Source organism: Thermothielavioides terrestris, chromosome 4, assembly GCF_000226115.1.
Source record: "Thermothielavioides terrestris NRRL 8126 chromosome 4, complete sequence".
In the NCBI taxonomy this organism is placed as follows: Eukaryota; Fungi; Ascomycota; class Sordariomycetes; order Sordariales; family Chaetomiaceae; genus Thermothielavioides; species Thermothielavioides terrestris.
This window is the reverse complement of record NC_016460.1, coordinates 2,578,691-2,593,813: the sequence shown is the minus strand read 5'-3', so window position 1 is coordinate 2,593,813 and position 15,123 is coordinate 2,578,691. Positions and strand designations below refer to the sequence as shown.

Below are 15,123 nucleotides of genomic sequence, written 5' to 3'. Positions count from 1 at the left end.
GCCGTTCGTCATGGTCTGTCTCAGTTGCATGATTGGCCATAACAGGTTCCTGCACGGGAAAGTACCTTTGATTTTATGCGGCGCACGACCAGGAGCCAGGCACAGCAGCACGCCAAGCCCTGAACCAGAGTGGTGTTGCGGTGTTGGAGTTTCACGGAGCGGGGCAAGAGCGGCTGGAGGCAAGCTTGGATGAATGCTTGGTGGAGGGGTTGCCCGGCAACCACTCCGAGGTGCCTTGAGGGCGGCAGTCGGTTCTTGTTTACTCTGGCTGGGCCAATGAGGGCAGTGCTTCCCCAGCACCCTGCGCCAGGAGAGACCAGGAGCTCCCTTTAAACACCACAATCCTGATCCTGCCAGCGCTGCGGCAGCTGTTGAATTCACCCTCCACGTCATCTTGCTCACCATTATCGGTGTGCAGCTTGACGATTCTGTGTTGTGGGCAGCATTTCCATAAGTTATTTTGATTTCGAGCATCGAGCGACTGCAAACGACCCCGCGCGGCTTATCTTTCTGCTCCCTCGCAGCGCAGCCGGGTAACGGTTTCGCAGTCGTCTGTTTCATTTCCTTCCTTTCGAGCCGCCATCAGGCTCTTCTTTTTGCGACGCCTATCCCATGCATTGGCGGTACGGGTAGCCGACAGAAGCAAGCCGAGGCCCGATAAAACAGAAGAAGCACTCAACAGCGCCTTGCCGCTCGATCGACTTGAGCATGCCATCCGAGGATCCAGTAAGTTTGTCGCAGCTGCAGCTGGCACCCTACCCCGCCACCCGCACTGCTCTGAGCGAGAATCGCTTCTCACACAGCGTGTGCAGGTGCAACCCTTGCGCCTTTCAAAAAACAGGACCATGCCTTCGCCAGCGAAGCCCGCCAGCGCAATCCCGCGCCCGCTCTCGGAGGTCTCGCCGACCGAGAAGCGGCGGAACTCGCCAAGCTGGAACCAAACGACCAAGGTGAGACACAGTCCCATACCTTCCTCCCATCCGAGAGTCGCGGACTAATTGGTTTGGCGTGTGACCCATGCTAGAAAATGGCACTCACCGACTCGTCGCCATTCCAGTCATCCCCCTTGGAGGGCACCGCCACCTCCCCGCGCCTCTTCTGGCAGAATCGCAGCTTCAACTCGGAAAACAGCTACGGTAGTGGTTCGGGCTCGCCGTCTCCGTGTCGGCGCTCCTCCCTCGAGCGCTTGCAAAAGGCCTCGCGCGTCAAAAACAGCAATATCTTGGCCCTAGAGCAGAAGCAGGAATACGACCCGACCCGAATTCCCCACGTTGAGCGCCCTCTGGCAAAGGTCCAAGGCAACGCGTTTGGCGGAAGTGGTGCGGCAGGCCTGCGCTCCGATAACCGCCCCGTGGGCCACCAGCGGAGCGAGAGCAAGACCAGCATACCGGTTCTGAGTCCCTCCAAGACGACTTCCTCCCAGCAAACGAGCCCGCCGGTGCGACCGACCACACCCAGCAAGGACCAGCCATCGCCGATGAAGTCTTCGCTCTCCTCCAGCCGCTTTAAGAGCAGCTTCGATCCGGAGACAGGGACCTGGTCAGACGTTTCAGGAGATGAGCGCCATTTGCCTGAGGGCAAGTCGCTCCATCGCCACCAGAAGAGCGTCACCTTCGACGCCGCTCCGCCGCAGATCAACGAGTATGAAATGGCCACTCCCGATCTCTCGTCCATCGGGAGCAATTCTAGGGAGGGCAGCTACGACTCGGAGGAAGACGAAGACGACGACGACCACTACATGATTCATGGCAGCGTTGATCCGGACGATAGTTTTGACGCTTCGCTTGAGGACACGGACAAGACGCCTGTCGTGGGCCCCGATGACTGGAGACAGGGCAGCCACGATGATCCGTATGAGAAGAGCCCCATGCCAGACGAGCTTCCGCCGGTCCAGAAGTCGCTCCACCGCCGCACCGACTCGTCCAACTCTAACGGCGAGAGCCGGCCTCTGCCCCCTCTCCCAGGCATGAGCCAGGGAGCCAGAAGCCTGCCGTCTCCGCCGCCCGCATCGAGTCCCTCCTCCTCGGACGCTCACAACATCGGCAACGGCAGGATGCCGCTGGAGGAGCGCCTGAGGCTTATGATGCTCTCCGACGATGGCAAATCCGCCGCCGAGCAGCAGCGGGAGCGCCGCATGAGACGCGCTGGCGCTCGCGAGCGCGCCGGGAGCCAGACGCCCGAGCGCGAGAGCCGGAGCCCGAGCGTTCAGCCTCACTCGGACCATGAGGAGGCAGATGACACTGTTGGGGAGCTCTCGGGCCTCGGAGAGTACCAGCTGCCGCCGCGCATCTCGCGCGAGTCCATCCTCCGCCGGGTGAACGGGAATAAGCTCTTCGACCGAGAATCGGACTACCGCTTCTCGTCGCCGCCTGCCGCGTCGTCTCCCGGGGAGGCCCACACGTATGATCCGGATGTGCCGATTCCGAGCACCGAGGACTCAATGATCGATGAGGACTCGGATGAGGGTAGCGTCATCGTCAAGCGTGACCCCGAGGATAAGGAGTTTGACGTCTATTCCATCCCCGAGATATACCAGCGCCCTGAGACCCTCGATGGTGACGACTTGGACGACGAGAAGAGGCCGTCGGACGATGACAGTGCGAGCCAATATTCGAACGACGATGAGGCACCAAGCAGCAAAGCGCGAGATGCCGAAGAAGACCAGGTTCCTACCCCACGGGCAGCCTCTCCGGCTACTGAGGCGGCGACGACCGCTGAAGAGCCCGAGGCTCGCGCGTCGCTTGAGTTGCCAGACCAAACCGAGCAGAGCGACTTCTCCAAGAGCTTTGATTCCTGCATCCTCGCCAAGTCTGAGGAGCCGGAGGCTGCTCCAGAGCCCAAGAAGCCGAGCATGGCAGATGCGCAAGCGTACCTTCAGCGGCCGTTCACACCCGAACAACAGGTCACCACGTCGCTCTCGAAACCTGAGTATGACGGATCCGGATGGGGCGAGCCTGAGGAGGGTTCCGACGAGCCAGGCACACCCGAATCTGTCATCCACCACCCTATTCCAGACAGCGAGGACGAGGCGGCTCGGCAGTCCCCCGCCATTCCCGAGCAGCTAGCCACTGTCAAGTCTGCATCCGGTTCCAAGCTGAAGACGCGTCCCTCCGCCACCCCCTCTGATCTTGCGGCTATGCGCGAGGCTCGCCGTCAAGTCAGCCGCGAGGTGCCCGACGTCCCGCCCATCCCTGAGCGGCACCGAAACCGCATCTCCCGAGACATGGACGCCGACGGCAGTCAGAATGACGGGGATGATTTCCTTGAGCGCCACCCGAGCTTCAAGAACCGCAGTCTGACGCTTGATTTGGACCTCGGCCTCAGCCTTGACAAGGACTTTGACCGTGTTATCGAAGCCCAAAAGGTTGCGTTCCACCACTTTTCTTGTCTCCCGCCCTCCGCCACTGCACCCAGCCTGTTCCCGGCTGAGCGGGAGGACTCTGCGCAACAAAAAGCATCTTCTACAACGACTGAAGACATGATAAGTACTAACATTTCTCTCCGCAAACAGCGCGGCTACTTGATGCGGCATAACACGAAGGTCGTCACGGCCAGCGACAAGGACATCGAGGATACCCGCGCTTGCCGCTCGGCGGGCAATTCGCCCGTCAAGCCGGCCCGTCCGCAATCCTGGACGGTCGAGCCCTGGCGCGGCTCGCCGAGGAAACGGAGTCTTCGAAAGAGACACCCGGGAACGGGGCCAGTCCCGCCCCTGCCTGGCCAGGAGAGCAACGCGGCGGCGGCGTCGGGCCATACTAACGAGGAAGACCAGGGCGTGGAGATGGCGACCGAGGACAACGGGGAGAGAGGCAGGCTCTTCGTTAAAGTGATGGGAGTCAAGGACCTCGATCTGCCGCTTCCAAAGAGTATGACAAACCATTCATCTACCTGACTCCGACGTGGAAACCCATGGAAAGTTGCTAACCCATGATTGATTAAAGATGAGCGGACGTGGTTCAGCCTAACGCTCGACAACGGCGTCCACTGCGTCACAACAGCGTGGCTCGAGCTGGCGCGCAATGCGCCCATCGGGCAGGAGTTCGAGCTGGTCGTTCCAAACGACCTTGAGTTCCAGCTGACACTCAACGTCAAGCTGGAGAAGCCGGCGCCCGCTCCCGTCAGCAAGAAGGCTCTTCCATCTCCCAGCAAGCCCGCCAAGCCCAAAACATCGACCTTCAGCCGCGTCTTCGCTTCCCCGAAAAAGCGCAGGGAGATGGAGCTCCGCCAGAAGCAGCAGGAGGAAGAGGAGCGAGCGCTCGCCGCCCAGCGCGAGGCCCAGGCGCGCCAGCTGAAGGCGGCGCAACAGCCCACCGCCTGGGACCTGCTGAGCCCGCTGGCGGCCGAGGACGGCAGCTTCGCGCGCGCCTACGTTTGTCTCAAGGAGCACGAGCCGCGCTGCTTCGGCCGGCCGTATACCGTCGAGGTGGCGGCGTTCAACGAGTGGGCGACCGAGGAGGCCGGGTTCGCGTCCAGCGTCAAGAGCAAGCGCGGGAACGCGGGAGCCGGCGGAGGCGTCATCCGCCGCGCGCCCTACAAGATCGGGAAGCTGGAGCTGCAGCTGCTGTTCGTGCCCCGCCCGAAGGGGGCCACCGACGAGGACATGCCCAAGAGCATGAATTCCTGCATCAGGGAGATGAAGGCTGCCGAGGAGAGGCTCGCCCGCTGCTGGGAGGGCCATCTCAGCCAGCAAGGCGGCGACTGCCCTGTAAGTTCTTTTTGTTGTCCTCTATTCTTCTACCCAGCCCTCTCCCCCCCCCCCCCCCCCGGTTCCCGTTTGGAGCTTTCCATACTGACAGAAATGGCCGTTTTCCCAAGTACTGGCGCCGCCGCTACTTCAAGCTCGTCGGCACCAAGCTAACGGCGTACCACGAGGCGACGCGGCAGCCGCGCGCGACCATCAACCTGGCCAACGCCAAGCGGCTCATCGACGACCGGCGCACGCTGGTGGAGAAGGAGACGACGGGCAAGAACGGGCAGCGGCGCCGCTCGGCCTTCGCCGAGGAGGAGGAGGGCTACATGTTCGTCGAGGAGGGCTTCCGCATCCGCTTCAACAACGGCGAGCTCATCGACTTCTACGCCGACTCCACCGCCGACAAGGAGGGCTGGATGAAGGTCCTCGGCGAGGTCATCGGCCGCGACAGCCTCGGCGGCGACGGCACCGCCGACGATCTCACCCGCTCCGAGTCCACCCGGATGAAGGGCAAGTGGTGCGAGCTCGTGCTCAAGAGGGAGGAGGCGCTGAAGAAGAGGGCCGAGGGTCGACGGGTGCACTCGCGCACTAAGAGCATGTACGTATGAGAAGGGTTTTTTTTTTCTCCCTTGTTGGAAAGGGAGGGAGAGGGCTTTCATTCCGCACGACTGGGATGATCATGATGGATGATGGATGATGGGATGATGGGATGCTGGGGGAGTCCGTGATGTCGAGGCGTCAGGGACAGGGATCTGAGGTGTTGGGAGTAGTGGTATGCTTGAGGGACGGGATGAGGGAGAGTGTATGACGGGATGGATGATGAGGACGGAATGGCTTGTATGGAACCAAGGTATACCACATGCCGAACGACACACAAGGTGGAAGCTCACCGGCGTGGCGTGGAGCACGGGTAACCTTTTTTCTTCCTTTTCTCTGCTCGGCTTTTCTCATCGTTCTCATTCCCATTCACTTTTTTTTTGTTCTTTTCTTTTTTGTTTTTCTGCCGGACGGGACTTGGGGTCGGGGGCTTGTTCCTGACTCACTCCTGTCCGGATATACATCTACCTATCTGTCTGTCTAGCAAGCGTACTCTGTTTTGTCTCTCTGCCCTGGTCCAGATGTTGGGTGCTAGTCTTTTGTTTTGCTTTGTTCAACTTCGCTTCGTCCATGCTGTTGGCTCTAAGAACTCTCTCTGCTCCCATGGAAAAATGGAATGTGGAAGAAGAGGAAGAGCAACGGGAGACTCGATCGAGCGGGCTTGATTAATTATTGAAGGGAGAGAGAGGGAGGTGGGGGGTTGATGAGCTGGGGCTCTGCGGGCTTCCGGCTGAGTTGGTTCGCGACTATGGGTGCGCTTCTTTGTGTTTGTTAGTCATTGGGATTCTGTGCTAGATTTGTAGGGAATGCCTTCGACCGCGGTATTGTCTGTGTGCCTTGCTTGGCTTATGGAATCTCGCTGGATGTGACGGTGTGGTGGGAGAGATGTTAATGAGACATGCCTGATGTGTGTCGCCCATGATTGACCTCGATTTGGGTTCGCTGGACAAAGCAGACAAGACACACTCAGTGGGGATGAAGGAAACAAGCGAGTACCCAATCCAATATCTTTCAATGCATTCATACAGGCAAGTTGATGGGTTAGCTACCTAGTCAGTTGGTCCCCTTGTTGCCTGTTCCACTCGACGCACTCGGCCAGTGTCACGCCGCTTCCGCCGAAACAATCCAGCGCGCTGCCGATGGTCAGGTCCACCTTGCCGCCGCTCAACTCCTTCACCCTTTCCAGGTCGGCCAGGTTGCGCCCCCCGCCGGCGTACGTCACTGGGATGCTGCACCACTGCGCCAGCCTCTCGACGAGCTGCTCGTCGATGCCCCGCTGCAGACCCTCGTTGTCGGCGGCGTGGATCAGGAACTCGGAGCAGTAGGGCTCTAGCCGTTGGATGGACTCTGTGAGGGGGAGGTCAGATTGATGAATTTAAGGGGGCCGGACGTGTTGATTGCATTGCTTTACCTTGGCACACCTCCATGTCCGTGATGGTCTGCCACTTGTCCATGGCGACGAACCACCGGTCGGCGCCTCCATGCCGCCGGCAGCTGAGGTCTATCACCAGCTTGCTCTTGTCGCCGCCGAGTGCGGCCAAGACTGAGTCAAGCCGGGATTGGGAGAAGGCCCCGTTGGGGAAGAGGAAGGAGGTGATGATAACCTTTTTTTGCCGAGGGAGATGGGGATTTCGTGATTAGTGGAAGATGAAGATCAGACTGCTTTTGTTGTCGAACGTTCTAGGAAGCGAGTCAAAAACAAACCTTCTCAGCGCCGGCATCGATCCACTCCCTGGCGTTGGCGTCGTTGATGCCCCCTCCAACCTGCAGTGCCCCCGGCCAGGCTGCCAGGGCTTCCCTCGCCGCCTCTTGGTTGCCCGGGCCGAGCATGATGACGTGGGCCCCCGTGAGGGCGTTGTCGCGATAGAGGCGGGCGAAGTGAGCGGGCGGGTGCGGCGACACAAAGTTGGTCTGCAGCGACGTGGTCTTGCTGTCGAGCGTCCCGCCGACGATCTGCTTGACCTGGCCTGCGTGCAGGTCGATGCAGGGCCGGAAGCGCGTCATGTTGAGACTGCCCCGCCAAGGGCTGCCCGAATCCTTGGTACGTTACGGTGGTCCTCCTCCTCGGCTGTGCTCAGGGGCTGCCATGCGTATAGCGGGCCGGAGCAGATTGTTTACCATGCAAGGTAATTTACCTTGGTATGTGGGATGCCCAAGGCCGCTCTGCTTCTTGGCGGGGTAACATGGAGCTCGCTGCCATGCCCGGTGTACTTGGTAGGAGGGGCTGATTGAAGCTTGCACACAGCACGATAAGATAACGCTAACCAAGGCAAGCCATCGAGGTGCATGGCTCGAAATTTTTACCACACATTACCGCGGCTCTCAGCAAGTCGGAGCTTTCGTCTGTCCCGGCTTGAGCCTCACAGCCTGGCAACGATACTCCTGGCAATGCCGAGCCTATTAGGAAAGCGCAAAGCGCGGTCCGTGGAGGACAAGCCGGAGGCTCTGGCTGATGCGCATGAGATCCTCAAGCGGCACTTTGAGGCCCATTTCAAGCCACTTGGCGTTGCCGCCCGCGCCGCGCCGCCCAAGAAGCGAACCAACACCGACTCCGAAAGCGATAGCGACGGCAGCGACGGCAACCTGAGTGATGGCGACGACAGCAATGCGGACGAGGATCTGTCCGATTCGGGGTGGAGCGGCGTTTCGACCGGCGAGAGTATAGACGAAGGCGAGGAAGGGGAGGGGGAGGGTATGTCTACTGCTGGGCCACCGCCAACTGCTTGATTACAGCCCCGTGCTGACACGGACCTACCCAGACACGCCCGTGGTCGAGGTTGTGGATCACACATCAGCACCATCCACCACGGAGTCGGCGACGGCGAAAATGAGCAAGCGAGAGCTCAAAGCTTACCTCGTGAGCCCCGCCCTCCTCTATGTGCCGCAGCCATTTTTATCTAGCCCGAGATTGCTGACAGCCTGCTGGCCCAGTCTTCCCGGCCACCCGACCGCAGCCAACTAGCGGCGGCACAGCAGACACCTAGTGCCAAAAAGGCGCCGTCCGACCAGGACCAGCCCGAAGACAGCGCCGCCTTCCTGGCCAACGATCTCGCCCTGCAGCGCCTCATCGCCGAGTCCCACATCCTCTCCGCCGCCGGCGCCAACCCGTCCCACTGGCAGTCCGAGCACGCCGCTGGCACTGCCGCCAACACGCGCGCCTTTGCGGCTGGTCGCATCGCGCGCAAGACCAGCGACATGCGCATCCAGGCCCTGGGGGCTAAGGAAAGCATCCTGACCCAGGCCAAGATGCCCATGTCCATGCGCAAGGGCATTGTACGTGCCGCTGCCGCAAGAGAGGAGAAGCGGAGGCGGGAGGCGCGGGAGAACGGAATTGTCCTCGAGAAAGAGGCGAAGAAGCCGGCCAAGACGAAGAAGAAGCGGCGGGGAGACCGCCCAGTTGATCTACCGGCTGTCGGCAGGATGAGGGGCGCTGAGCTGAAAGTCAGTGCGAGAGAGGCGCAGGCCATTGCTGCCTCGGTAAGAGGGCCGGTAGGGAAAGGGAAGCACAAGAGAAGGAGATGATTGCCCTTTCGTGGTGCTGGCGCAGCCCGCCCTATGTGCTGGCTTCCACTGGTTCACAATGGTCCCTTGAGCGCTTCTGTGTCTTCAAGGCGCTTGTGTCCCCGCCGTTTGGAGAAGTCGAGGGATGGACAAGCCCTCCGGTGAGAGCACCGTTGAGATGCCCACGCGTCCGCCTGGGATACGGCTGCTGTGCCTGCATCCCGGAGCCCGCAGGGTCGGGCACCTGGCCTGCCACCAGGTTGGCAAACAAGCTTTTCCTGGCGAGATCTTGAAACAACCTTCTCCCCCCGCATTCCCTACCGAACATCACCGGCCACGTTACCTCAACCAGCCAAGCCCACCTTGATGTACCCCTTCCAGTTCCGCAAGACAGCCACGACGGCCGAGATGAGCCCGATGGCGTGCATAATCCACGTGGCCCAGCAAACAAGCCTAACAGAAACCAGACAGCCGAACAGAAACCAAACGCAAGAACGCGGCTCATGCAGACAGGCCCCTCACCGGGGTGTGCAGCAACCAAGCCTCTGGCCGTGCCGTACACTCAATTTGCCAGATCCAGACCGCGCGGGCACAGCCTGTCGTATCACTAAAACGGCCAACATGGTTGATCTGCCACCATCCCATTCCATGTCCCTAGGTTCGCAAAGCGTTGGTTGGACTTATTGGGGGAAACACAAGGCTGGGGGGAGGGTGGAGCTCGTTGCTTGAGCACCGTCTGCGCTACCTTGGACGTCTACCGTTGTGGGTAGGCTTTGCAGCTAGATAGGTATTCCGATCATAGAATGGGGGAAGTGGATCAGATTAGTGTGCTCCGTGCCACCACCAAGGGCGAGCCAGATATCACGTAGGACAACAACACCAGATCTGATAGATCTGATGTGGTTCAGAGCGACCTAGCAAACAGACCGCCGATCCGCTTGCTGAGCCGGCCCGTCATCGTGTGTCCTACTGTACATAGCACATACCTCCGTAACCACACATACAGAGAGAGAGAGATCGGGGGGAGAGAGAGAGACAGCATGTTGTACGTACGCACGTACGCGGACGAAGGTGCCCTCCTGACCGCTCGTGTGGTCATGCATTATGCACAGCAAGGAACCAACAAGCATCCCCGCATCTGCTGGCAACCCAGTGACTAGGGCACTTATTGCGGAGGTAAATCATCGTCACGAGCAAAAAGAAAAGGCCTCTCTTGAACGTTGGCAGAGCAACAGACCGATTAAGCAAGCTCGCCATGTCAGGAGTAATCCGTATTGGCTGCCGCTGTTGTAGAAGTGCGAGGACTGGTAGCCTGGGGGGGGAGAGGGTAAAGAAAAAACCAGGCTGGTGTATGCCTCTTCATGAGGCTGGATAAGCTCCTGGAATCACCGCCAGACTCGAGCAGCAACTCAACACCTTACATACAGTGTACATTGGCTCAAAAGCGTCAATTCGCCCGACCACCTTGGTATCTTACGTCTCCGGCCCGGCGGCACGCCGACGGAGCTATCGTGCACCTATCAGAAAACATCCCCAAAAGGACATAGAAAAAGAAAAATCGAAAAAAGAAGGCCTATATATACAGCAACTGCTCATAGAGCCCATCCTGTTGATCTACCACGATCCACGCTTCCTCCATGACAAGCACGACGGAAACTCTAGAAGTGAGACAGTCCTTCCCTTCCCCATTGTGCAAGGAGCCTCCCACGGCGCCCCGCCTCTATTCGCCATCCTCTTTTCCACACTGCGAAAATGCTGACCAGCAAGCGGCTGTTTCTCCACGCCATGAAGAAAAACACCCAGCTGCTAATAGTGAAAACACCACAAATGCCACGGCTGCCGCTCCAAGCGTGCTGTTTTTCGGACGTCACAACTTTCAAAAAAAGAGGAAAACAGAACAGAAAGAAAGGCCCAGTCCAGGATGGCGGGGCAAAACGATGATTAAAAGCCACTCGAGCCCTGGGGCGGTCTGAGCAGATGGACGCGTCTCCTTTCGGCTGTGACTGGAATTTTACGCCACACCGCCAGTGTTGATGGCGTGAGGTTGGCTAATCGTCATCGGCATGCTCAGCGTCTGGAGGCTGTTGAACGTCTGCGTGTGGGCGAGACTCGTCGGGACGGTGGACGACATGCCGTTGGCAGCAGAAGCGTTGCTATTGCCGTTGACGGCCGCATCAAGCGACCCGGCAACATAACCGTTTTCGGATGTCGGAGAGGCGTCTCCAAGGGAGTTGTCCTCACCCGAGTACTGCTCCTCCTCCTCGCCCGAGTTGAAGTTACCCTCGGCCCCGTCATTGCGGTCGTGGGTGCGCTTATGCCTGCACGGGAGACAACTCGTCAGTCGCAGTTCCAAACCAAGGACTAGCCTCCACCAGCTTCTGAATGCTTTCAAGTGTTGGTCGGTACTGCTGTGCTTGTAACCCTTGGCGATCTCTGCAGGCCTGGAGGATTGTTTCGCTCCGAGTGTGCCACTTGCGCAACACGCTGCTCAAACTTCCCACTTGTCCACTGACAAAGGAAATGATACACCAAGGAAACGAGGGGGGCATACTGTGCGAGGTTGTCTGATCTGGAGAACCCCTTATTACAATAAGGGCAGGTGTAGGGTCTCTCCTGGGTGTGTGTTCTCACATGTCTGGAAGGGTTGGTTAGATCCACGGCCGGAGGTTCGCACGTTGACAAATGAAAGCTGGTTTCCACAAATGAAATGGATCTCTGGCCTTACCGCTTCAGGTGCTCGAGCCGCTTGAACATGCGGCCGCACGATGGGATGGGGCAGGAGTGGGACTTTTGAGGATATGGACCGAGCTCCATGACGGAGGCAGAACGAGCTTTGCGCACGACGTGGGGCCCGTGCATCATCGACCGTTGCTCGGCCAACTCGTCGCCAGGGAGCGGAGAGTACTCGTGTTGCTGCAGCGCCATGGGGTTGAGCGCAGGACTGCCTTCCACAGTTGACAGCGGCGTGCCGTGGCGGGACATATCCAAGACCTCCTTGTGCTGCTGGCTGCCCATCGACGTGCCCGTGTTGCTGTATGTGAGGCCTGGCGGCGACGGCTCGGCCGACTCCTCGCCCTCGGCAACCGGGCCTACCGACGCGGAAACTGACCTGCGAAGGTCTGAGGGCCGGTGCGTCGCTGAAGTAGCTGCGGCAATCGCTGCTGTCGTGGCCGACAGCGATGGAGGGATGGAGGACCGCCGTCTCCTCTGCTTGTATGTTGGCGACCCTTCGATCACAGAGTAGACATTGTTAGAGCCGTACGCCCGGGGGAACGAAGGCCCAGCCAGATTCGACGGCGGGAGTTGCATCATGCCATTGAGAGCGCCGACGGGGTTGAGGTCTGGGATGGCGCTGTACAAGCCCGTCTCCTCGTTAGCGATGTAAGCGGGCTCGCCCGTCATCGCGAGGGTTTGTTGGGGAGGTGTCAAGGGCTCGAACGAGATGCCCCTTTGGCTGTACTCCTCGTAATGGGACGAGACGAACGAGGGTGCGGGTGAGTACTCCAGGGCGAAAGCCGGCATGGACGTGTGACGCTGGTGCGTCGGAGCGATCGGAACACCATTCTGGTTGTACTGCACGCGCGCGTAGTCAGGCTCCCGCTTGACCACTGCTTGAGAAGCGGGGATGGCCGGGGCCACCGCCATCGTCCCGTTGTAGTGGGCCATGGCGTCCATCCCGTCCGCTAAAGGGGGCATCGTCTGGGGGATCATCATCTGCGGTGGAGGCATCGAGTCCATCGCCGGCATCACCGGAGATGGGGCCTGGGGCTGGGAGAAAGAAACCTGCTGGGCGTTGAAAGCCGATGCGTTGGCCTGCTGGGCCTTCGTGAGCTGCTCGTACAGCGACTGCGACGAATCGTACTGGAACGACAGGGCCGGCTCGCTGACGGCGACTGTTGTCGGTTCCTGGCCCATCTTTTCCCGCTTCAGATCTCTCTCGAGTGCGTCAAGGAAGAGCCTGTCGTGTGGTACGCTGTACCAGTAGAAGACTTTCTGCTTCTTCTGCGTCCGAATGCAGTTGTTCTTGTAGAGAAAGTCGAGAAATGGACTCTTGGGCTCCTCGAGCGACGCATCGGTCCCCGACTTGAGATTCCGTAAATCCGAGAAGATGCCTTCCTCAAACTTTTTCGAGTTCTTGACGGGGCGGCCGAAGGCTTGAAACCGGAACGAGAGACATCTTACGATGTCGGTGCCGGAAATGTGGTACAGGTTGTTCCATAGCACGCAAGAAACGTACTCGCCGGTGGGAAGAAGAAAGCGTCGAATGTACTGATCAGGCGCCCAGTCAACTGGCGCCGAGATGAGGAAATACTTGACTGCAGGCGCCCCAGATTAGCGACGGTTCTCAGCAGCCCTCCGTCCCTCCTCCAGAGTTGAATACTCACGATTGTCAACCTGCTGCAGAGCTACCTGAGCATCGTGAGGAAGTGACTGCTGAGCCTCGGTGCTCAACATGAACGTCTCTGGTTTCTGTTGTTGCGCGGCCATGGCTGCACCCTGCGGGTACATGGTCTAGAAGCCGTGGGCAGCGGTTGAGCCGCGGAGACGCGAGTGGTGCGGTCGTCGCGTGGAGTCCAACTCAATAACAGAGATGGGAAGGAGGCCGTGGGCCCGCTCGGATATTCAACACAGTTGATGCGACCTTGTGACCCAGCAAGGCGGAAGACGGCGACAAGTCTTCAAAGGGGAGAAAGTGTGAGATGAAAAACCCAGATCGGCTCGTGTTCTGAGGGCGCTGCCCGCGAACTTGAACCGATATATGCGTCCTAAAGCAGAGGTCGAGGGTTTCCGAGTCCAGCCCGTAACATAGGAAAATTTTGCGCCAGAAAATGACCCAAGCGAACGAAGCCGCTGTCGGCTAGTTGTCGGTAGATCCGTCGGCCCCAGTGCGAGCTCTACCGGCGTTGCGAAGCACTGCGCGAAGCACTGCGTTGTCGATGGGGGAGGCCGGTCGACGTTGGCGGGCAAAGCGGCCGAGAAACAATGGGTGAAAGGGAATTAACGCTTGTTTCAACGAAACGAAACCAATCAAAATGATCCCCAGGCTATCGATGTCTATCAAACACGCACAGCGAGCGGGTCGGCAGGGTCGACAGGGTCGTAGGGGCGACTGCGACGGCAAGTGTCGGATGGGTGCTGCGAGCGCTGGCCTTGTGAACGGCGCAAAACGACGATTGCCCTCCGGGGTCTGAATCGGACGCAAGAGAAGAAAATCAGAGCAACGCGCGGTGGCGGAGGCCAGGAGTGCAAGGTTAGTCAAAAGAGTTCGTTGCACGATGCTGCAGGAGAGAGAAGAGCGGTCTCCTGCGACACGACCCAAAAAAAGAAAATGGGGGAATAAGAGAGGGGGAGCGAAGGGGAGTTCTTGGGGGAAGGGATCGCGAGAGAGTGCGAGAGGGCGGCGCTGGGGGGTTTAATGACTCTGGCTGGTCGCTCGCTTGCTTGGGAACCGGGGTTGGAGGGGGGGACAGCGCACGGTCTGCCAAATGGGGCGGCCAAAAAAACACAAGTGGAGCTCAAATGGCAAAATCCCCGGCCCCGGCTGGCAACACTCCAAGCCAATTTTTTCCTGCCCGTCCAGAGGACGAGCCCACCAAGAACCCTTCCAGCCGTGCGCCTCAGCTTGCAGCACAGCACGCATTCCGCGCCTTGCGTCGCTTCTTGTGCTTCAGGGCATTAAACTAGCCAGATGTGACTTCGGACCAACCATCTCGACACGCTATCTCAGATTGGCTATCAAAAGGCGCTACATAGTAGTAGCAAGAGCGAGCTGCTCAACAACTCGGGCTTGACGGCAACGACCAGGGAGCCTCCCCTCGTCCATCGGCTGTCCCTGCTGGAAAACTGGGGCAGGCTGGACCCCGGCGGGGGTCGCCTACCACAGTACCCGTTGTTAATCACTTGCTGAGTCGGGGAACCTTTGCTTCTCTCTCCTGCGGTGGAGGGCCCGTCCCCGTCCGCCGATGGCAAGATCAGGGCTCGTGCCGCTGGAGTTGGACGGACCATAATGTTTGGTGGCGCATTCTAGTGTACAAAATGCGGAGGCGCAGTGGGCATGAACTGACTGGCGTTGACACCTTCAACAATCCGGTGTACACTACACAAGATCGATAGCAGGGTGAATTGTCTACGCAGTATGTGCTTCTGACCGCGTGGGACGCCCCGTGACAACGCGCTGAATCACTCGACAATGCATTCAAATGCTCCAGTCCTTTTGTTTCTCGGCTGCACAACTCATCAACCTCCATCCAGTCAGCATGCGAATGCCGTCGTCCTTTGTCTGTTTGCCATTGGCCATTGCTTCCGTTATGGCGCTCAGCTCTCTAGCCTTTTGC

The 15,123-nt window shown here is 59.3% G+C and overlaps 4 protein-coding genes across 4 annotated transcripts; 2 read left to right on the top strand and 2 right to left on the bottom strand.

Annotated features, from left to right (window-relative positions):
• Nucleotides 1-845: 845 nt before the first annotated feature.
• Nucleotides 846-5,298, top strand: THITE_43507 (uncharacterized protein; the record flags this gene model as incomplete). Its single annotated transcript, XM_003655545.1, has 4 exons — nucleotides 846-950; nucleotides 1,025-3,866; nucleotides 3,942-4,705; nucleotides 4,816-5,298. 4 exons carry the CDS (start codon nucleotides 846-848, stop codon nucleotides 5,296-5,298), a joined length of 4,194 nt encoding a protein of 1,397 aa, XP_003655593.1.
• Nucleotides 5,299-6,051: 753 nt separating this feature from the next.
• THITE_2119446 (uncharacterized protein) lies at nucleotides 6,052-7,508 on the bottom strand. The gene is made up of 3 exons (XM_003655544.1): nucleotides 6,992-7,508; nucleotides 6,699-6,891; nucleotides 6,052-6,634 (listed from the first exon to the last, which is right to left on the bottom strand). The coding sequence occupies exons 1-3, from the start codon at nucleotides 7,289-7,291 to the stop codon at nucleotides 6,333-6,335; spliced, it is 795 nt and encodes a 264-aa protein (XP_003655592.1). The 5' UTR covers nucleotides 7,292-7,508; the 3' UTR covers nucleotides 6,052-6,332.
• A 102-nt stretch (nucleotides 7,509-7,610) lies between these two features.
• On the top strand, nucleotides 7,611-8,895 carry THITE_60058 (uncharacterized protein). Its single transcript, XM_003655543.1, has 3 exons — nucleotides 7,611-7,979; nucleotides 8,047-8,144; nucleotides 8,219-8,895. Exons 1-3 carry the CDS (start codon nucleotides 7,676-7,678, stop codon nucleotides 8,807-8,809), a joined length of 993 nt encoding a protein of 330 aa, XP_003655591.1. The 5' UTR covers nucleotides 7,611-7,675; the 3' UTR covers nucleotides 8,810-8,895.
• Nucleotides 8,896-10,218: 1,323 nt separating this feature from the next.
• On the bottom strand, nucleotides 10,219-13,288 carry THITE_2068603 (STE like transcription factor). Its single transcript, XM_003655542.1, has 4 exons — nucleotides 13,174-13,288; nucleotides 11,514-13,104; nucleotides 11,340-11,423; nucleotides 10,219-11,106 (listed from the first exon to the last, which is right to left on the bottom strand). The coding sequence occupies exons 1-4, from the start codon at nucleotides 13,274-13,276 to the stop codon at nucleotides 10,800-10,802; spliced, it is 2,085 nt and encodes a 694-aa protein (XP_003655590.1). The 5' UTR covers nucleotides 13,277-13,288; the 3' UTR covers nucleotides 10,219-10,799.
• Between the last annotated feature and the right edge of the window lie 1,835 nt (nucleotides 13,289-15,123).

Bases quoted from the DNA above. Each gene is read 5' to 3' on its own strand.
- THITE_60058 (XM_003655543.1), top strand. From the start codon at position 7,676: ATGCCGAGCCTATTAGGAAAGCGCAAAGCGCGGTCCGTGGAGGACAAG. The intron at 7,980-8,046 runs GTATGTCTACTG...GGACCTACCCAG, and splicing joins CGAGGAAGGGGAGGGGGAGG to ACACGCCCGTGGTCGAGGTT. The intron at 8,145-8,218 runs GTGAGCCCCGCC...CTGCTGGCCCAG, and splicing joins GAGAGCTCAAAGCTTACCTC to TCTTCCCGGCCACCCGACCG.
- THITE_2119446 (XM_003655544.1), bottom strand. From the start codon at position 7,291: ATGACGCGCTTCCGGCCCTGCATCGACCTGCACGCAGGCCAGGTCAAG. The intron at 6,892-6,991 runs GTTTGTTTTTGA...CGGCAAAAAAAG, and splicing joins TCGATGCCGGCGCTGAGAAG to GTTATCATCACCTCCTTCCT. The intron at 6,635-6,698 runs GTAAAGCAATGC...TCCCCCTCACAG, and splicing joins GGACATGGAGGTGTGCCAAG to AGTCCATCCAACGGCTAGAG.
- THITE_2068603 (XM_003655542.1), bottom strand. From the start codon at position 13,276: ATGGCCGCGCAACAACAGAAACCAGAGACGTTCATGTTGAGCACCGAG. The intron at 13,105-13,173 runs GTGAGTATTCAA...GGGCGCCTGCAG, and splicing joins TCTGCAGCAGGTTGACAATC to TCAAGTATTTCCTCATCTCG. The intron at 11,424-11,513 runs GTAAGGCCAGAG...CAACCCTTCCAG, and splicing joins CGGCTCGAGCACCTGAAGCG to ACATGTGAGAACACACACCC.